The sequence below is a fragment of the Chiloscyllium plagiosum genome, chromosome 7 (assembly GCF_004010195.1).
Source record: "Chiloscyllium plagiosum isolate BGI_BamShark_2017 chromosome 7, ASM401019v2, whole genome shotgun sequence".
NCBI classification, from domain to species: domain Eukaryota; kingdom Metazoa; phylum Chordata; class Chondrichthyes; order Orectolobiformes; family Hemiscylliidae; genus Chiloscyllium; species Chiloscyllium plagiosum.
This window is the reverse complement of record NC_057716.1, coordinates 81,792,992-81,815,321: the sequence shown is the minus strand read 5'-3', so window position 1 is coordinate 81,815,321 and position 22,330 is coordinate 81,792,992. Positions and strand designations below refer to the sequence as shown.

General features: G+C 39.6%; 1 protein-coding gene across 12 annotated transcripts in view; it reads left to right on the top strand.

Annotated features, from left to right (window-relative positions):
• gtdc1 (glycosyltransferase-like domain containing 1) overlaps positions 1–22,330 on the top strand; it is a 370,690-nt gene that overhangs the window by 104,297 nt on the left and 244,063 nt on the right. For 11 of the 12 annotated variants that reach the window (XM_043694107.1, XM_043694111.1, XM_043694112.1 and 8 more), the window contains one exon: positions 9,825–9,992. The exons of the other annotated variant lie outside the window; for it this stretch is intronic. In XM_043694107.1, the coding sequence (XP_043550042.1) occupies positions 9,825–9,992 (168 nt within the window). The remainder of the gene's footprint in view (positions 1–9,824; positions 9,993–22,330) is intronic. 12 annotated transcript variants of the gene reach the window in all.

Genomic DNA, 22,330 nt, shown 5'->3' with positions numbered 1-22,330 from the left:
GAATATCATAACCTTGTACTGTTGACAAAATCTAAGAAATATATATCAGAAGTGTTGGTTGACCTTCTTTGATAGATTTGAAACTTTTCTTTTGGATCTTGATTTTTTTTTTGCTCCTGTTTCACATTTTCTGGCTGTTCAAGGTAATTCATCAATACATACAAGATTGTTAACCCAAACTAAATTTACTGAAGTTTCAGAAAATTCAATTAATGTTAGAAGTATTGATAGTTTGTTGCAATTGAAAAGATTTGGGGCAACACGGTGGCACAGTGGTTAGCACGGCTGCCTCACAGCAACAGGGACTCAGGTTTACTTCCACTCTACACAAAAATACTTAATAACTTGACATGTCTAATGCTCCCATTTCTCTTCCTTAGGTTTTGATCCTTAGGTTTAGGCTGTAGACATTCTGAAGCAATCGTTAATTACAAAGTTTCCCTCCCACCACCATTACCTCCCCTGAGGCCCAAAAAATGTCTGTATTAAGTGAGCAGGCATAAAGACTTAGTATTCCAAAGACAACCCAGTCTGTCCCTCTCTCATGCGGTATTGTATCCAAAAGTATAAGTTCAAGAATATGTATTAAAATTGGAATGTTCAAACATTGCACACTTCTAATTCTCAAGTTATCTAGAACCCTAGTCACTGAGGACAAGACTTTAATCTATTTTCATCAGCTTTATTTATAATTTATTACATAGCTAATAGTGACTTAAAACTGCTTTTAATGTTGGAAAATTAATAGCAAGTGTCAATTATTGCTGGCAAGCACTAAATTGCATCAAACATTACCAGTTTTGTGTGTTAATGCTGGGAAATGACCATCTGAAAAATACATGGTAATCTGATCACCTACACAAAAGTTTCTTCTTAGAGTCATAGAGGTTCACTGCATGGAAACAGGTCCCATGAAATAGGCTGTTAGTAAGGATTCCCCAGAGGGCTCAATGGAGCTTCCAGGGACTTTCTCAGGGAAAAAGCTTTCAGCACAGCCGTCAAAACAATATTTTTTTTTCCCCTTTTTTAAAAATTAAGATTGTGTATCTCAAATTGTCAGAAGGGATTTGTCGTATATTCAAAGGGGTTACAAATGACAAAATTTACCATTTCTTTCATCTCCTGGCCTGCTAATTGATGCTGACCTCTTTGAGATCATACCTTTTATATTAAAAAAACTCTTTCACAGTTTGCTGCCAAATTGCTGAGTATACACTCTTGGAACATTAACTCTGTCTCACATTGGCTGATGAATCTCTCAATTCTCCTTTTTGAAGCATTCATTCTAATTCAGCCACACAGAGCAGTCACAGGATGTGCAGTCTCTTTTTCTTTGTGATGCTTGCAGTCTGTTTTCAGGTCAGACTCACATCCTGCAGAAACAAGAGAATGCAGAATGCTGGAGTTCAGCTGCAGTTCAGGAAACTGGCATTGCAGACCTTTTCTGACTAAGTCCAGTTCTGATTTACATTTCGTTTCAGAATTCCAACTGGCTGCTCGCTTATCAAAACATTGGTCAGCAATTCATAATTTGTCAGAATTCTATTAGAATGGGCAAAAATGCAGCCAAACATGCTTACAAGAAAGACAAGCTGCACAGCAGAAACCTTTGAATATCAAGTGTTTATTGTCATGGTAGTATTCTGTTAAATCATTGCCAATGGAAGATCTAAAAGAGTGACTTATCACTGCTTCCTTTAAAAAGTCACTTAGCATGACTTATTAGCTTTAACATTGTTTCAGCTCGCAGTTTTTGCAGGATCACATCCTTTACTGCCAGCAAACACCAATTTGAATGATGTCTTACTTTAGATCAGTGCTTTAATTATATCCTAAATAATTGTCATTAATTTAGCATTGATCATATTTTGAAGTGGTGTCAGTACTGATATCATTAGATTTTGAAAGAATTACCTCCTTGGTATGATGTTACATAAGGGCTAACACCTTTAGTGACTTGTGAGACTTCTTCATCCTCAGTTCAGTGGATTAAGGAAGCTGTGTCAAACTAAACCATGAATGTCCTGACTGTAATGACTAAACAAATCGACACAAAAATCAAACATTTTTGTCAAGGGGCATTTAAATAAAGAACACTGGCAGATTGCAAAGATGATAGAAGACACAAACCGAACAGTGTGTTTTTTCAAGAAATATGAGGCTCTGCCTGTTGAAGAGGGTGAACTTGCTGGGTGTTTCTTCTCTTGAATAAAATGTTGAGGGGTGACCTAATAGAAATTGTTTAAAATTATGAAAGATTTTGACAGAGTAGGTATAGAGTGTTTGTTTTTTTTGGTGTTGAGAAACAAACGTGAGACTATACACATAAGTTAGCCACCAACTTGCCGCAGAAAGAATTAAAAGCAGGAATAGGCCTTTGGGCCCTTGAATTTGCCCAGCCATTCAACTAGATCATGGCTGATCTTATACCTCAATGCTATTTTCATTCATTGTATTCTTTGATGCTTTTAATATAGTCTGTCTTGAACATATTCAGTGATTGAACCTCCACAGCTGTTGGGGAAGAAAATTCCAAAGATTCATGATGCTGCGAGTAAAGAAATTCCTCCCCATCAGTACTAAATTGTCTATCCCTTGATGTGAGATTGTGTCCCTGTTTCTAGAAACCCCAAGCCAGGTAAACATCCTTCCTCCATCTATCCAAGCCCTGTAAGAATTTTGTATGTTTCACCACTCATTCTTCTAAACTTGAGAGAATCATGGCTTCGTCTCCTTAATTCACAATAAATCTCTCAATCAACCTGTAATTTTTCACCTCATCTGCTACCTCTACATCACCATCCCCACCAATAATTTATCAGCATCTTTCTCTTTAATACATATCAATATAAAATACTAATTAATTATTCAACTCTGCCCTGAACCTCTTCATACAGTACCTTCTTTGTTCCATCCTGCCTCTTACTACCACTTACTATTTTGCCTGAAGAGTTTTGGTTACATTTCACATATACGTCCATTCTACTCTCAAATTTGTCACATGTTTTACCAGTCATATGTTTCTCTTCATTTCTCCTCTCAACTTCCTGTATTTGGCTTGATTCTTGCTTCATGATTAAATTTTCCAAGCATTATTCACTCTTTTTTGTCTTGTGTGTCATATTTCCTATCTGTATTATTGATCCCTCATTCAAGGGGACTGGCTTTGCATGCCCTGCGTTTTTCTTTTGCTGAAAGGTACTGGCCTCTACCTGTAAAATCGCTTGCAGATTGTCTATTTTTCCATTGTAGTATTTTCTGTCAATCCTTGGCTACGTTTTAACATGGGAGATCCCTTCTCATCCCATTCGATGTAGTCATCTTTAATTCAGAAATTCCACTTTAGGTTGTTCCTTGATTGTCAAAATTATCGCCTTTTCTTGAGTATTCTGTCACAGACACTTCCTCTGCTTAATCCACCTCACTTCCCAGTACCAGACCCAATAACTGTCACGTTCATAGTTGAATTGAAAATATATCAATCCAGGAGCCATTCTGAACGTATTTCAGAAATTCCTCCACCTCCTTTACCTTTTCTCTTAACATTAGTCCCAAAAAATCAATTTGAGATAGAATCCCCAACTCTCACCATCATATTTCTTCAAAGGTTTGCTTCTTACTCTCTCTTACCCTTCTCACTATCAGAAAACAAGTAGAATGCCCCCATAGCATAATCATAACCTTTTTGCTTTTGGACTCTGAACAACCTAATTCTGTCCATGCTTCTTCAAGGGCGTACTTTGTTTCTAAAGGACAATTTCTTTCCTAAGTACTGTGATCTTGCATTCATTTCTCTTTCCCTATCATTTTGAATACATTTTGTATTCATGAAGGAAAAGTACCCAGAGTTCACCTTTTTTAAGCCACAGTTGCTTTATTACTGCTATATCATATTTGCACTCAGTGTTTTGCACTTATAGCTCACCAACCTTATTCAACACACCGTGTTTGCATTTATGCATTATAAACCTGTTTTCTTTTATTCCTCATTTTATTCTTAGCCTGATGCTGTCTAATGTGATGCTAATTTACTCTCTGTGCTGTCCAAAGCTTTCGGTCTTATGCACCTTGTTCCACTTTACTACTTCAATACTGTGGTTGAAGTCAGTCCTGTTGAGATTCAACTCATGTCTTTTGAAAAAGTGCTTCCTACCCTATAACTGGTTCCAGTGCTCCAAGATATAACGCTCTTGACTCCTGCACCTTGCCTCATTGAACTGCATTGATCCTCCCTATTTTTGTTTTTCTACTTTCGCTAGCGAATGACACTGGGAATGATTAGAGTTTGATACTGTTGAGTCTTGCTTCTTAACCTTCCTTTCTAGCTGCTGAAGTTCAAACTGTAAGACCTCAATACTTGCCCACTGTAGGTTATTGGAACTTGTACGTAGCACAACTTCTGAAGAAGGGCTCATGCCCGAAATGACGATTCTCCTGCTCCGTGGATGCTGCCTGACCTGCTGCGCTTTTCCAGCAACACATTTTCAGCGTAGCACAACTTCTGTCTCTTTCCCTGCCCCGGCAGAATATTCTGCACCTTCATGCAGCAGGAGCAGCCCAGTGGCTCAGTGGTTAGCACTGCTGCCTCACAGTGCCAGGGACCTGGGTTTGATTCTAATTTCGGTGAGTGTCTGTGTGGAGTTTGCATATTCTCTTTGTGTCTGTGTGGGCTTCCTGCAATGCTCCAGCTTCCTCCCACAATTCAAAATGTGCAGCTTAGGTGGATTGGCCATGCTAAATTGCCCATAGTGTCCAGGGATGTATAGGATGTATAGGAATGAGGGGTTACATGGATAGAGTAGGGGGTTGGGTCTGGTTAGGATGCTACTTGGAGGGTTGGACTTTGAGTTGACTGACCTGCTTCCATGCTGTAGCGATTCTGTGATCATAGGGTCAGAGTGGAACTATTTTCTAATGATTACGCAGCATTCAACACCATTTGTGACTCAATAGATATTGAAACAGTTCATGATTATTCGCTACAAGACCTGGGCAACATCCAGGCTAGTAAGTGTTAAGTAATATTTTTACCACACAAGCGCCAATGACCATCTTCAAAAAGATGGCCAACAATGACCATCTGCGACATATAACCATTGTCTTTTAAAATGAAATGGCTGAATGCCACACTATCAACATTGTGTGGCTTACCGTTTATCTGAACTGAGCTGGGCCAGCCATAAAGAACATAGAACATAGAATAATACAGCGCAGAACAGGCCTTTCGGCCCTCAATGTTATGCCGATCTGTGAACTATTCTCAGCTAGTCCCCCTACATTATCCCATCACCATCCATGTGCTTATCCAAGGATTGTTTAAATCTCCCTAATATGGCTGAGTTAACTACATTGGCAGGCAGGGCATTCCACATCCTTACCACTCTCTGAGTAAAGAACCTGCCTCTGACATCTGTCTTAAATTTATCACCCCTCAATTTGTAGTTATCCCCCTAGATGACATCATCATCCTAGGAAAAAGATTTTTACTGTCTGTTTTATCTAATCCTCTGATAATCTTGTATGTCTCTATCAAATCCCCTCGTAGCCTTCTTCTTTCCAATGAGAATAGAATCGGATATAAATACATTACTGCAAGAGCAGGTCAGACGTTGGGAATTCTGCGAGGTATTCACCTCCGGACTTCCCAGAAACTGTCCAATATTTACTAGTCATAACTCAAGCACTTGGTGGAGTACTTCCTGCTTGTCTGGATGAGTGCTGATCCATCAAAACTCAAGAGCCTTGACACAGTCAAGAGTGAATCAGTTTGCTTGATTGACATCCCATTCACCATTTAGCCCCTCAGCTGTTAGTGCATAGTGGCAGAAATGTCTGCTATATGTAAGATGAATTTCATCAACTTATCATGGTTCCTTTGACTGAATTTTTGAAACCTGCAACGTTTATCGCATAAGGAGCAGATGCATAGGAACACCACCACTTGCAAATTCACCTCCAAGCTAAACAATACTCTAACTTGGAACTATATTGCGGTTCCTTCATATGTAAAAATCATGGAAGTCCCATTCTAACATCATTTTAGTGTGTGCAACACCACACAGACTGCAGTTCACCACCACTTTCTCAAAGGCAGTTAGAGATGGGCAATAAATACTGAGCTGGCTATAGTACCCATATCCTGTGAAGGACTTTTCTTAAAAACAAATTAATCCCTGATGTCCATTGCCTTGGTATCAGACGGTTAAGACACAATGCATAATCCGTATGGAATCTGCTGTAATAACTGCTTTGATATGCTTTGCTGTTCCCTCTTACGCAGTCCCCTTATTGCTCATGACTGCTGATGGATTGTACACCTTCAAGTTGTTGTCACGTCCTGCAGTCTCCAGCACTGAGCATCAATTTGTGAGTAGCACACACTTGGCAGACTTCTGCTTTTGCTGCTGCTTCATGATGGTCACCTCTGTCTTGTTTTTAAATTTCTCTGGCTGTGAATTGGCCACCTCCTGGAAGTTATAATCTGGGAGTTTCTCAGCATTTTTGATTCTTCACAGTGACTCCAGCTGTCCCTCAAGTTCCAAGTTCCGAGCTTGAGTTCAGACAGTTGACAATGCACATGGAGTGTCCTGAAATTTTGATGCATTGTAGGAATTAGAAGCAACCTGTTTCAACAAAAAAGTATCTTTTACAGTCCTCAGATCTTGCTGTCTGCTGTTTTATTTCTTGGGCAACTCATCTTTTCAAATACTGGAAAGACATAATCTTTTCCAGTATACCAAATTTCTAGGGCCTTCCAGAGAAACTGTAAACCGTAGATCTTGTCATGATACCCTTCCCATTCACTTATATCTATAGATATTGCTTTTCATTAAGCTTAGATAAATAATCACTTTGTCTTAGACTTAAGTCATCTGAAAGAGCACCACTGTAGACATGGTATACAAACGTTCATGGGAAAACAAATGTAGTTGAGGGAGAATGGAATAGGGAGATAATCTGGAAAAAAAAATGATGAGGACAAAAACAAACTGGCGAGAGTGAAGTACTTCGCCAGTATGGATTACTTGGCTGAATGATGTATTTTGTTACTGTATGTTCCAAGTTGTTCATTTTATTTCTGTATCCATAGGTTATAATTCAGTAAAATACTGCTTTGACAGCAAATTCCAGAAATCAAACGTTTCTGCTCTTTAGCTATATCTTTTGAAGGCATATTTAGCAACATTTTTCTTATTTAAATGGAATTCTGCTTTATTTATACTGTACAAGGCTAATGTGACCTAATGAGCAATGAGACCTTACATATTTACTCTTTAATCCAGAGTAGTCATGTATTGTTTAAGACCAGATGTTGCAATCTGCTGAATGCCCTTTTTGCCAATATTCTTCGTTTTACTCAAGAAAGCAAAATAAAAATATGAGCCAGCATATTGCACATATTGAGAAAGTGTGGGGCGGAGGCCATAACATTGGAGTATCATCCAATAGATCAATTTTCAAACTACTTCTGAAACAAATTTCTTAATTCCTGATTGCTAAATGATTTGGTACAAGCTTCTCTTGTTCTTTGATAACCCTTTTATTTTTGTTTTTAAGTTCACCTATTCCTGTCTCTCTGTGCAGCTGTGTGGCCAGTTGTTCAAGTGTGCATGAGAACAGACTGGGTTAATATGACCTTGTTTCTTCACTACCACCATTTCATTTCATGGAACAGGGCAAAAGCTTCAATCTACATTTCTCTCTGTTGACCTCTCAGGTTGGGATTGTGGGGAGAAGTCTGAATCTTAACATTATGGTGCATGCTGTTGATGCCTGAAAGTGCGCCTTCAGTCCTCCAGGAATTTAATGAAGCCAATTTGAAGAGGAATGCAGGAATGAATGAAACATGCTCAATTGTGGAATTTCTGATTAAATATCAGAAGTTTAATATTTGCATTGAAACCATTCACATTTATTTTGAAGTTTGATGTGCAAAATAATGCTTAATGAGAAAAAGAGAGGAATTTTAGTTGAAAGAGGGCTGTCAGGATGGATAGCCAAATGCTTGATAGGAAAAGGTAGGGTGGGAAAAGGATACATTGTACAAATAAACAGACACACAACTCAATGATTAGACCAGGCTCCAACTCAGATCTTTTGCATGCTGTCTGAGCACTTCTCATTTAATGTCTATCTGCATGCTAGTAGCCTCTATACCTTGCCAACTAGCCCAATCAGGCAATTTGTCAGTCAGTAGCCCTAAATCAAGTGGCTGGACATTTTTTTGAGAGCACTGTGCTACATCAATCTCTCAGCTGTAGCACATGCCAGCATCTTATACAACATATATGGTAAGCAAACAATTATGTCCCAGAGTCTCAAGGGAATGGTCCACACTGAAGTCCATGAAGGGGTAGCAAGCAGTCAGGTGTGATCACCCGGGTCAGTGCGTTCTTGGTCAAGCGGTCCATATCTCACTATTCTAGTCTAGCAGTCTATAAATAAATAAGGTTTACAGTTTGTCCTTTTCTTGGTGAATGGTCTTCAGAAATTTGAAGAGTAAACATTGGTGACATCTTGATTCTGTGTTGGTTTATTGGATTAACGGATCAGTCTATGGTTTTTTTGTGCTGAGTCCCTGATAGTTTTCTAAATGAACAGCTGTGATGGAAAAATCTTGACTGCACAGTACAAGAGTATTATGCATTACTGTTCCATTGCATCCAATTGATCATATGAGCACGGCATCACACAACACATTTGAAGTTTTGTTGATAGAAATGATCAGTAATTAAATTTGAAAATACATAAATTGAGAAAATATGACATGGAGCACTTTTAAAGTCATGAATTACAAAGATCTTTTAATTTTTTATGCCCATTGTTGCATGATATGATCTACAATATACAACATGTTTCATGAGAAATGTTTGTTGAGGAAACAAAAAGGTACTGTGCATGATGAAAATCTGAAAAATCAGAAAAAAATTCAACATACTCAGCAGGTTAAGCAACATTCATAAAGAGAGAAACAGAGTTAATGTTTTAGATTGATGAAACACTTGGTTTTTCTCCATAAATACTGCAGATCAGTTGAATGTTTCTAGCATGTAATATTTTTATTAAGAATTATTAATAGTTTTGACAATTACTTTTAAAAGAATAGTACTTATGTTTGAGGTATTGGTGTCCGTTGCACTTTTAAGATGTTGAGAACATAGGAACAATTGATGTACTGTGAGACACTGTCCACATTGCTGTCAAGGACACAGCCAATTTGTAAACTTTGTTTTCAACATGAATTTCTTTGTAGTGATTTTAATATTTGTACCGAAAATATCAGTCTTTAAAAAGAAAGTTGTATTAGTTATTTTTCATAATTATTGATAAATTTATATGGGGCATTGGAGTCATTAGTCAGCAATTCACAGTTTAGTTTACGAAAAGAAACTTTTTTTAATATCTATTTCTCTCATAACAAAATATTTGGTAATCAATAGCAAGATTCTACAAGAAATGGGAATTTTAATGAGACCAACAATCCAAGCATTCCCTATTCAATCTTATTTTAGTTCTGCTTGTCTTTCAGATATCACTTTTCTTGTATTTTTTGAAAAAAAGCCCATCTTGTCTCCTTTTTTATGCTGCATTACAGTAACAGAGCTCAGAAAGACCAATATGATGCCAATGCTTTTTTAGCTGAAGTTCATAGCACTTGCCTTAAAAGATCAAAACTTTTTGTGTGCAGCACAATGGTATTAATGCCCAGCTTCTGATGTGTCCCTGTAGGTTTTTTTTCTCTCCTTTGGTGTGGGGGAAGGGAGTGATATTTATCCTATGAAACATGCTCAATATTTGCAAACACTGTTGTCCTTGTTTTATAGAGTCCTATTCACAAGCTCAGTTCTTAACCTGGCTGAACTGGTTGCCCTCCGACCTGACCTTGCCAAATTGAAAAAAGTCCTTTACTTTCATGAGAACCAGTTGGTGTATCCTGTCCGGAAAAGCCAAGAAAGAGACTTCCAGTTTGGATATAACCAAGTGATTTCATGGTAGGTGAGCTTGCCTGTCATCAGTTTTGTTGTTGTTAATTGTTAACTTTCCCCTAATGGGAAGCTTCCAATCCTGTTGACAAACTTTCATAATATAATCGGCAGTATACTTTGACCTAAGGAGTACTTGCTGCTCACAGTTTCAAAGTAAGTCTATTCCAGTGGAGCTATTTAAATTGTAATTCTGGAGTACAGTGTTGTGAAGAACAGTAATTACGAAAGCATTTTCTTTGCCTTAGCATTATTAATGCTGTTCACAATGTGACCAGTGTAGACACATCAGAATATACTAATAACACATACCAAAGTTCTCCAGTAAATCAATAAATGCTTATGCAAAACAGGGGTAAATTAAAATTGCCTCCATGTTCTGTTCTGCTGGTCTCATAACTCTTAAAAGCATGGAAAATATTACTTATTATATTTGCTTTGGTTAATGAACTGACTGTTGTGTGAAATTATTGGTTAAAACTGACATATTTACCAGTTCTTTGAGGAGAAAGTGAGGTCTGCAGATGCTGGAGATCAGAGCTGAAAATGTGTTGCTGGAAAAGCGCAGCAGGTCAGGCAGCATCCAGGGAACAGTGAAATCCGAGTTCATCCCTTGTGATTGGAGGGTTCCTAGCGGGAAGATGAGGCGTTCTTCCTCCAACCGTCGTTTTGTTGTGGTCTGACGATGGAGGAGTCCAAAGACCTGCATATCCTTGGTGGAGTGGGAGGGGGAATTGAAATGTTGAGCTACATGGTGGTTGGGTTGGTTGGTCCGGGTGTCCCAGAGGTGTTCTCTGAAACGCTCTGCAAGTAGGCGGCCTGTCTCCCCAATATAGAGGAGGCCACATCGGGTGCAGAGGATGCAATAGATGATGTGTGTGGAGGTGCAGGTGAATCTGTGGCGGATATGGAAGTTTCCTTTGGGGCCATATTTACCAGTTCAACCATCTTGCTGAATGGATCAGCTCTTAGAGGGAATAAACTATTATTTGTACATTTGTTAAAATATTATTTTGTGAGTGGCAGACAAAATATTTTTTTCAACATATTTTATCTGTATAGTCTGAATCTTGGCAAAGTTATAGATACATAGAGTCATACAGCTTGGAAACAGACTCTTCGGTCCAACTAGTCCATACCAACCAAGTTTTCCACACCAAACCTTTCCTTTTCAGATATTTGTTCAAATGTATTTTAAATGTTGAAATTATATCTGCATCTACCATTTCCTCTGGCAGATTATTCCATATATATATACACCACCCTCTGTGAATTGCTTTCTCCTCTCACCTTAAAAATATGTCCCCTAGTTTTGAATTCCCCTACCCAAGAGAACAGATCTTTGTTATTCACATTATCTATGCCCGTCATGATTTTATAAGCCTCTGTAAGGTCACCACTCAACCTCCTATACTCCAGGGAAAAATGTCCCAGTCTATCCAGCCTTTCCTCATAACTCAAAACTTCTAATCCAGGCAACATCCTGGCTACTTTGTTACACCCCTCTCCAATTTAATAAATACTTTCTGTAGTAGGGTGACCAGAACGATACACAGTACTCCAAAAGTGACCTCACCAATGTCTTGTTCAACCTTAACATGATGTCCCAACTCCTATGTATTTTGGTAGGGAAGACCATTGAAAGACATTAAAAATTAGTGGGTACAAGCATAAATGAGGTGCAGGCACAAAGGTACTTGGGTGTATATGCAAACAGATTATCGATGGCGCAATGGGTAAAGAGAGCAAATAATAAAGCACACAGTATCCTTGGCTTTATTAATAGGGGCATGGAGTATATGTTAAACTTACCTAAGACCTTTGTTAGACATAGGCTGGAGTCTTGTGTACACTTCAGGGTGCTGCATTATTAAAACAAAATGTGAACAAAACAGAAAGAGTGCAGAAGCATTACAAGAATGGTTCCAAGAATGAAGAACTTAAGTTGTGAAGACAGATTGAAGAAATTGGACTTTCACATTGGAAAGAAGGCGGCTGAGGAGATCTGGTAGAGGCTTTCACCATCATAAGTGAGCTGGGTGGAGTAGATAGGGAGAAACCTTCCCACTCAAAAGGATCAAGAACGAGAGGGCATAGATTTGAACTGATTTGCAAAAAGAACAATTACAAGAAAAAAGATTTTTGCGCATCAACTAGTTAGGATATTGAATGCACTGCCTGGAAATGTGGTGGAAATGAGTTCGATTCAGGAGTGTAGTGGATGATTATTTGGATTGAAATAATGCACAAGGATATGGAGAGAAAACAGGAGATCATCTTAAAGCAGTGCAAATGATGGGCTGAATTGACTTTCGCATTTCCTTCTGCACTATACCACTTCAATGATTAGGTAGAAGCATAGAAGATAGAAACAGGAATAAGCCATTCAGCTGCTCAAGTCTGCTCTGCCATTCAACATGATGAAGGCTGATTGAGTTCAAAACCCTAATCCTGCGCCCCACACCCCCACAATATCCCTTGAACTCTTTAGCCACAAGAGCGATATCTACCTCTTACCTGAAAACACAACATTTTGTCCTCAATCACTTTCTGGCAGTGAATTTCACAGTCTCAGCATTCTCTGGGTGAAGAAATTTCTCCTCATCTCAGTCCTTGAACCCACCATTAGGAAACTTCTTTCCTGCATCTAACCTATCTAGTTGTCTTAGAATTTTGTAGATTTCTGGAAGATCCTCCCCATTCTTCTCAGCTCCAGTGAATACGATCCTAACTGACTCAATTGGTTTGCATTTGTTAGTCCTCCCATCCCCAGAATCAATTTGGTAAACCCTTGCTGCACTTCCTCCAGAGCAAGAACTTCCCTACTCAGGTAAGGAGACCAAAACTGCACACAACATTCCAGTATGGCCTCACCAATGCCCTGCGTAATTGCAGCAAGACATCTTTGTTCCTGTACTCAAATCCTTTCATTATGAAGGCCAACATACAGTTTACCTTCTTTACTGCCTGCAGTACTTGCATGCTTCCTTTCAGTGACTGGTGCATGAGGACACCCATGCTTTGTTGCAAGCTTACTCTCACTCTGTTTTCTTTTCTTAATTAGTCCCTTGGTCCTCCTTTGCTGACTTCTTAAATTTTCTCAATCCTCAGGTATATTGTTTTTTCTTTCCAATTTGTAAACCTTTTTTTTGCATCTAATACTATCTCTAAATCCATCATGAGGCATGGGTTTGGCCATTGTTTTCTTTGCACTCTTATGCTTGACAGGAATAAATAATTCTGTAATTCACTCATTTGCTGTTTGAATGTTTGTTCAATATTGGGTTTATATCCTCTTTAACTAATAATGCAACATATTTTCCATTTGTCTGTCCTTCCAAGATACTGAATACCTTTGGATGTTTAATTCCTATCCTTGACTCTTCTGGTGCCCATTCCCAACTGTTATGGACCAGACCAAACCCCCTCAAAATATTTTCGGAAGATCGTCTATGCCCTAGCTTAGAGTCATATAACACAAAACAGACTGTTCGGTCCAACCAGTCGATGACTACCATAATCCCAAACTAAACTAGTCCCACCTGCCTGTGCTTGGTCCATATCCTTCCAAACATTTCTTCTTCATGTACTTATCCAAATTATTCTTATTTTATAGGTAATTGTAAGGTGTTGCGTTCCAGATGCAATTCTATTGGTCATGCTACTTGATGTTAAGCAAAACACACTTTATTCATCCAGTTTAATTAAAATACACAAAATTGGAATAACTTAATTCTATTGGAAAAGTTAAAAGAATAGTAGATTATTGAACTAGTAAACAGTAACTATTCTAATATAGTAACATCCCTTAAACACATCTCTGCAAAGGCAAGTTCAGAAATATAGATTGTCTCATATACAATTTTACAGTCCAGTAGGAAAAACATCAAGAAAAAATTCAGAGAGAAAGCAGTAGGCAAAGATGTACTACAGCTTCCAACCCAACTTCAAGACCCCAACAACTGCTACTACTGAAAACTACAACTAAAAATCCTGGTTCTGTGGGAGCTTTCCCTATCCACTCAGCCTGCTTCTATTGTTCCTATTTTAACAAAGACCAAGGCCTTAAAAGCTGCTTCCTTTATGGGCTTTCAATAGATAGCTAGCCACCTCTATGTTAAAACCTCTCTTCAAAAAAAAGCACAAAATACACATCTTAAAGCCATAGTATCATCACACAATCTCCAATAATATCTCTCTAGCAGTTTCCAATGTCCTCTAACATGGGCATCCAATTTCTCTATACCTCCATCCACAGAGTATTAATTGCCCACCATATTGTTTCGCTTTAAGGACTTCAATAAAAACTGAGAGAAGGGAAATAATTTTGAACATCCTAAATAGTGATAATACAAGATCCTGAAACTAAGGGATTTAACTTTGTTATTGTTTGGAAATAAAATTTCTGTAATTTTCCAAATATCAAAAAATTCTGGACCATACTTATTCACTTCAACAGATGAGATTTGGCTGAGTAACATTGGTAGAAGAAAAGAAGTGTATTTACGGTGCAATCTTATGAGAAAAATATCCAAAAGTACTTAATACCTGGGTGGTATGTGGAAATAGGAATTGAGTAAACCATTCAGCTCCTTGAGGCCATTCAGCCTCACTCAAGAGATTGTGCCTAGTTCATCTTTTAACTCTGACAGACTGCTTTGTTATTGCATATCATTTAAAACCCCTTGGCAAGCAAAAACTCATTGATCTTATATTTAAAATTAATTAATAAGCTGGCATTTACCTATGCTTTTGTGGGAAAGAACTCCACAATTCTATGGTCAACCTAAAAGCCTGAATTCCAGCAAAAGCAAGATAATTAATGTGATATCTTTTGTAAACTAGACCTTGGAGTCAGAGTAACATTCAGTAAATATCGGGGTTAAAGATGTAAATGTTTAAGTCAAGGTGAGATAGAAGTAATTTCTGAAAGTTGGTTAAAAATCTTGAGAGAGATTTCAATAGCAGAGAGAGTAATGATTCTGTGGATGTGTTTAGGTATATATATCCAGGAAGATAATTCAGGAAATAAGGCTGGAAGAAGTTGCAGAACGGAATATGGGATTTCCGACTATGATATGGGTCAGTTTTGCTTTGAAATGTGTGTGGTGTGCATTAAACTTACCAACATTGGATTAATCCCCCTCAAACCTTTTCAGCATCGTGGACAGAGAAAAATAATTTCTTACAAGAACAAAAAATATCTTTAGTAAGTAAAAAGTATTTAGTGTATCTGTGGAATAGCTTGAACAGAACATCAGGGATAAAATAAAAAAAATCAGAAAAAAAAAGACTAATCTCACTTATGGTCTATCTTTGAAATAGTTTCTGTTTTTCATTTTATCAGAACTGAAAGTTAAATCACCACAAGCTTGAGTAAAGTATCTTAGTCTCGACCACATGGCCGTATGAAGGGCAAGGAAAAGTCTGGGGCGCAGCTTAAAAAAGAGAGAGCAGGAAGACAGGCAAACAAATGTTTGTTGTGGTGAAGTCTGTCTAAAAACCAGCTTAATTCATAGAAACAGGAACTCATTTCAAACCTGAATTATAATTACTAAAATTATGTCAGTATTCTTACTTTTCATTTCAAGGATCTTCTCTCTTTCTCCACCCCTTCCAATTCCCTCCATCCCTTGATCAATTCATATAGATATTTTTCTGGAGTCATTTTGTATTCTTGTACACAATCATTTGAAGCATTCAGTTTTGCACCTTGCAAAGCTGATAACATTGTAACAGCTCTAGTATATTGGGCTGTACTTCCTCACTGCATGGATTAAGTCAGAAAACTGAATTAATTCTTTGTTTTGCATTGTGTCTGTGCTATTTTGAGTTTGTTTATGGAGGGATTATAAGTGCAGCCGCCACTTTATACGAAACTTCCACAGCAGGGCAGTTGTACAGTGCGATAAGTATTGGCTCATCTCTGTACTTTCTCAGGTTCAGCACAGTAAAAACATTTCTGCCTAATAACCATTTCTGATTGAAACCCTGGATTTTGCAAACTTCTGCGTTTGTGGTCAAATTTACCTGCATCACCCCTTTGTGATCACCTCTGATAACCCCAGTTTCATTTTTAACATATTATTAATCTTTTGAAAAAACTGCCTTTCTGTCTTTAGCCCTAATCGCAATGCATTTATATTTATGCTTGGAATGTTGAAATTTGCCACAGTTGGTTTTAGTGTTATTTCTTGTGTGTCCATTGTGCTTTGCTGGCTTAATATATTTTATTTCTTCCTTTACTTTTCTGTTCATCTATCCTTACTTGTACTAAAGATGCTGACTCATGCTGGGATATGTGGTTTGGGGACTGGCTGCTTTCTAATAAGGGGAATGGGTCTGGGTGGGTTGCTCTTCCAAGGGTTGGTGTGGACCTAGGGTTGGGCCGAAGGGCCTGTTTCCACACTGTAAGTAATCTAATCTAATCTAACCTAATACTTTGCCGAAATGCAAATTTAGACCATCACTGTCAGCAGACTGCTTGACAATGCAAGTATTGCAGCCTAAGCGAGTCGCCTCTTTGCATAGCATTGATGCATCACTAAATATAAGATAGTAACAGGTTCGCAGGCTTTATCTGTTATGGACCAGGCCAGAGCCCCTCAAAACATTTCAAGAAAGTAGCTCAGAGCCTAACTTTGCGAGTTGTTTTAAGCAGACGTGATGTGGATATTCCAGGAGGAATGCAGCTGGTCAGACCACTTAGTTTTAAACAAAACAAAATTTATTTCCAAGGTTACGGAATGAAATACAAACGAAAGAGAACAGAATACAGAATAACTTAACCTATCTGAAAACCCAACAGATTATCCCAGCTTAATGAGGCTGTTACAAATATTTGCAACAATCTCCATAAACACCCCTTGGCACAAAAGGTAAAATCAAACACAGGGTTTTACAGGACACCTGTCAGAGAGAGTGAGTGCCAGCATGGACCTGCTTCTTTGGGTCCAGCAGCTTCCAAACACTACTGCTAAAAACCAAACCAAACCAAACCAGAGTAAAGCTGAGCTGGGAGAACTGGCCACTCCCCTTTTATTGTACGAAAACCTTTTGCTTGAGGCAGTATCTATTAGCTATAATCAAATTGGCCCTAAAACCCTTCAACTTAGATTTATCGTAGTCTGTGTTTTTTTACCACGTCTCTGAAAAAAATACCAAGGACCAAGGACCAAAAAAATAAAGGTGCAGCTTCCTCACAAATCTCTCGTTCCTGTCAAACTCAACTGATACAGAATGGATTGTAGACCCAGAGAACAAACAGTTTTATTCAATACAAAATAAGCATCAAATTAGAAATGTTTGTGTTGGCTCATTGTGTTTATAGTTCCAATCAGTCTGACCATTTTGTTGGGCTGGAAAATAGACATTATACCATGCTGTTTGTATTTATCACATTTTAAAACTTAAGACCATAACACCATAAGATAAAAGAGCAGAGTTTGGATATGCAACCAAATACATCTGCTCCACCATTCGATCATGGCTGATATATTTTCTCAACCCCATAATCCTGCCTTCTCTCCGTAATACTTGATCCCCTTACTAATAAGAACCAATCTATCTTTATTTTAAATACACTCAGTGATGTGGCCTCCACAGCCTCCTGCAGCAATGAGTTTCTCAGACCAGCCATCCTTTGACTGAAGAAAACCTGCGCCCACACTTCCTCCCTCAACTCCATCCAAGGCCCCAAAGGAGCCTTTCACATCCATCAAAGTTTTACCTGCACATCCACCAATGTCATTTATTGTATCCATTGCTCCCGATGCGGTCTCCTCTACGTTGTGGAGACTGGACGCCTCCTTGCAGAGTGCTTTAGGGAACATCTCCAGGACACCCGCACCAATCAACCCCACTGCCCTGTGGCCCAACATTTTAACTCCACACCCCCCCCCCACTCTGCTGAGGATATGCAGGTCCTGGGCCTCGTGTTCCGCATCTCCCTCACCACCCGATGCCCCTTCTGGAGGAAGAACGCCTCATCTTCCGCCTCTGAACACTTCTCAACTCCAAGGCATCAATGTGGACTTCATCACCTATTGTACTCTACCATACTTTCACCCCGCCCCCACCCCCCTCTCATTTATCTCTCCACCCTGCAGGCTCCCTGCCTCTATTCCTGATGAAGGGCCTTTACCCGAAACATCGATTTCCCTGCTCCTTGGATGCTGCCTGACCTGCTGTGCTTTTCCAGCGCCACTCTAATCCAGACTGAAGAAATTCCTCCTCATCTAAGCTCTAAAGGATTGTGTCTTCATCCTGAGGCTATGCCCTAGGTTCCAGTCTCTCCTGTTAATGGAAACATCTCTACATCCATCGTGACCAGACTTCTCAGTATTTTGAAAGTTTCAATCAAATCACTCCTCATCCTTCTAAACTTCATCAAGTACAGGCCTAGATTCCTCAACCACTCCTCATATGACAGGCCCCTCATCCTGGGATCATTCTTGTAAACCTCCTCTGGACCCCTGCCAATGCCAGCACATCTTTCCTTTGATATGGAGCCCAAAACTGCTCAAAATGTTCCAAATATGGTCAGACCAGAGCTTTATACAGCATCAGCAGTGTATCTGTTCTCTTGTATTGCTAACTGTCTTGAAATTGAAACATTGCATTTACCTTTTCACTGTCAATTGAATCTGCAGGTAAACCTTAACTGAACAAGAGCTCCCAAGTCCCTTTGTGCTCCAGATTTCCAAAACTCCCCAAATATAAAATAGTCTGTGCATGTATTCTTCCTACCAAAGTGTATAGAGTCCCATTGAAAGCAAAGGGTAGGAAAGGTGAGATTCGTGAACCGTGGATGACAGGATAAATCGTACGACTAGCCAAGAGGAGAAGGGAAGCGTACAAAAGGTCCAGGCAGTTAAGAACAGAATGGGCCCTGGAGGAATATTGGGCGAGTAGGACCAGTCTTAAATGAGGAATCAAGCAAGCTAAAAGGGGTCATCAAATAGCTTTCGTGAGCAGAATCAAGGAGAATCCCAAAGTCTTTTATTCTTATATAAGAAGCAAGCAGGTAATTAGAGAAAGGATTGGTCCACTAAAGGATAAGGAAGGAAGGTTGTGTGTAGAACCTGAGAAAATGGGTGAGATTCTGAATGATTACTTTGCATCAGTGTTCACTGAGGAGAGGGACATGATGAATGTTGAGATTAGAGATAAAGGTTTGATTACTCTGGATCACATTGACATAAGTAGGGAAAATATGTTGGGTAGGCCAGAGGTTATTAAGGTGGACAAATGCCTAGGATTGGATGGGATCTATCCTGAAGAAGGGCTAATGCCCGAAACGTCGATTCTCCTCTTCCCTAGATGCTGCCTGACCTGCTGCGCTTTTCCAGCAACACATTTCCATCTGGGATCTATCCCAGGTTGTTGTGGATAGCTGGGGCCCTGACAGGTAACTTTGTAGCATCCTTAAACACAGGTGAGGTGCCGGAAAACTGGAGGGTTGCTCATGTTGTCCCCCGATAAAAGAAGGGTAGTAGGGATATTCTGGGTAACTACAAACCACTGAGACTGACGTCAGTGGTGGGAAAGTTGCTGGAGACTGTATTGAGGGATAAAATCCATTTATATTTGGAAAAGAATGGGCTTATTAATGATAGGCAACATGGTTTTGTGTGGGGGAGATCATGCCTTACCAACTTAATCGAGTTCTTTGAGCAAGTAACCAAGTTGAGAGATGAAGGAAGGGCTGTAGATATCATGTACATGGACTTTAGTAAGGTGTTTGATAAGGTTCCCCATGGTAAACTAGTGGAGAAAATGAAGTCACATGGTGTGCAGGGTGTTCTAGTTAGGTGGTAAAGAACTGGTTGAGCAACAGAGAGTAGTAGTTGAAGGAAGTTTCTTGAAATGGAGAAAGGTGACCAATGGTGTTCCACAGGGGTCAGTGCTGGGGGCGCTGTTGTTTGTGATATACATAAATGATCTGGAAGAGTGCATTGTTGGTATGATCAGCAAGTTTGCAGATGATATGAAGATTGGTGGAATAGCAGAAAGCATAGGGGACTGTCAAAGAATACAGGAGAGTATAGATAGACTGGAGAGTTGGGTGGAGAAATGGCAGATAGAGTTCAGTCCAGGCAAATGTGAAGTGATGCATTTTGGGAAGTCTAATTCTGGAGTGAATTATACAGTAAACGGAAGAGCCTTGGGAAAAGTTGACGAGCAGAGAGATCTGGGAGTTCAGGTCCATTATATCCTGAAGGTTGCTGCACAGGTGGATAGAGTGGTCAAGAGGGCATACCATATGCTTGCCTTCATTGGACGGGGTATTGAGTATAAGAGCTGGCAGGTCATGTTAAAATTGTCCAAGACATTGGTTCGGCCACATTTAGATTACTGTGTACAGTTCTGGTTATTACATTACCAAAAAGATGTGAAAGCTTTGGAGAGGTTGCAGAGAATGTTTACAAGGATGTTAGGTAAAAACAATGACTGCAGATGCTGGAAACCAGATTCTGGATTAGTGGTGCTGGAAGAGCACAGCAGTTCAGGCAGCATCCGAGGAGCAGTAAAATCAACGTTTCAGGCAAAAGCCCTTCACAAGGATGTTACCTGGTATGGAAGGTGCTACCTATGAAAAGAGACCTAGGTTAGGATTGTTTTCATTAGAAAAAAGGAGATGGGTGGGTACCTGATTGAGGTGTACAAAATCATGAAGAGTATAAACAGGGTAGATAGAGATAAGCGCTTTCCCAGGGTGAAGGATTCAATAACGAGAGGTCATGCTTTCAAGGTGAGAAGTGAAAAGTTTAAGGGGGATGTGGCAAATACTTTACACAGAGGGTAGTAAGTGTCTGGAATGCATTGCCAGCAGACCTAGTAGAGGCAGGCGTGGTAGATTCATTTAAGATGCTCTGGACAGATGCATGAGTCGGTGGGGAGCAGAGGGATACAGATGCTTAGGAATTGGGCGACACGTTTAGAAAGTGGATTTTGATCAGCTCAGGCTTGGAAGGCCGCAGGGCCTGTTCCTGGGCTGTAAATTTTCTTTTGTTCTCTTTGTTCTCGAGAGTGTGGTGCTGGAAAAGCACAGGTTAGGCAGCATCTGAGGAGCAGGAGAATCGACGTTTCAGGCATGAGCCCTTCATCAGGAATAGGCTTGTGGGCCAGGGGGCTGAAAAATAAATGGGAGTGAGGTAGAGTTGGGTATTCTCATTTTCTGCTATTTTCCCCCCAGCCCCCCCCACCCACCCTCCCATTTATTCCTCAGCCCCCGACCCAAAAGCCTATTCCTGATGAAGGGCTTTTTACGCATTGTTTGCTTTTTCTTTTGCTGTTGTGCTATTGCTGACTTCCCTTATCAGCCATGGTTGCCTCATCCTCCTGTTATTTTTTTTATTCCTTGGGATGAATTTATACTGTGCTTCCTGAATTACTCCCAGAAACCTGTGCCATTGTTGCTCCACCATCTTCCCTGCTTGGTTTCCCTTCCAATCAATTCTGACCAGCTCCCCTTTCATGGCTTTGTAGTTATCTTTACTCGATTGTAATACAGTTACATCTAATTCATTCTTCTCCCTCTCAAACTACCAGGTGAATTCTATCATATTATGGTCACTGCCTCCTAGGGGTTCCTTGATTTTCACCTCTCCAATCAAGTCTACCTCCTTACACATCACCAAATCCACAATTGTCTGTTCTCAAGTGGGCTGTACCACAAGCCACTTCAAAAATCCATCTTGTCGATATTCCATGGATCCCTTTTCTGCTACCAACCCGATTTTCCCAGTCCACCTGCTTATTGAGGTCGCCCATGGTTGTTTTAAGAGTGCCTTTCTTCTATGCCTTTTCTATCTCCTGATTCATTTTCTTTTCTACATCTTGACTACTGCTAGGAAGCCTGTACACAACTCTTATCATGGTCTTCTTTTCCTTTGCAGTTCCTCAACTATACCCACACAGATTATTTGCCTTCCAACTCTATATGATTTCATGTTATTGATTTCATTTCATTCCTGAGTAGCAAGGTAATCCTGCTTCCTTTCCCCATCTGCCTGTACTTTTGATAGGATGTGAATGCTTGGATATTTAGCTCCCTGCCCTGGTCCCTTACAGCCATGTCTCTGTGATACCCATACCTTCATACCTGGCAGTTTCAATCTGCATTAAACCCTCAAGAATTTTAAAGCCCTATCCACAGCCGTGGACCCAGCATGCATCAGGTGGAGTCCGTCCTATCAAAGCAGCTCCCTCCCTAGTACTGATGCCATTTGATAGAATTTAAACCCATTTCTCCCACATCAATTTTTGAGCCACACTTTTGCCTCCTTAATCTTGTTACCTCTGTGCTCATTTGCTTGTGGCTCACATAGTAATCCAGAGATAAC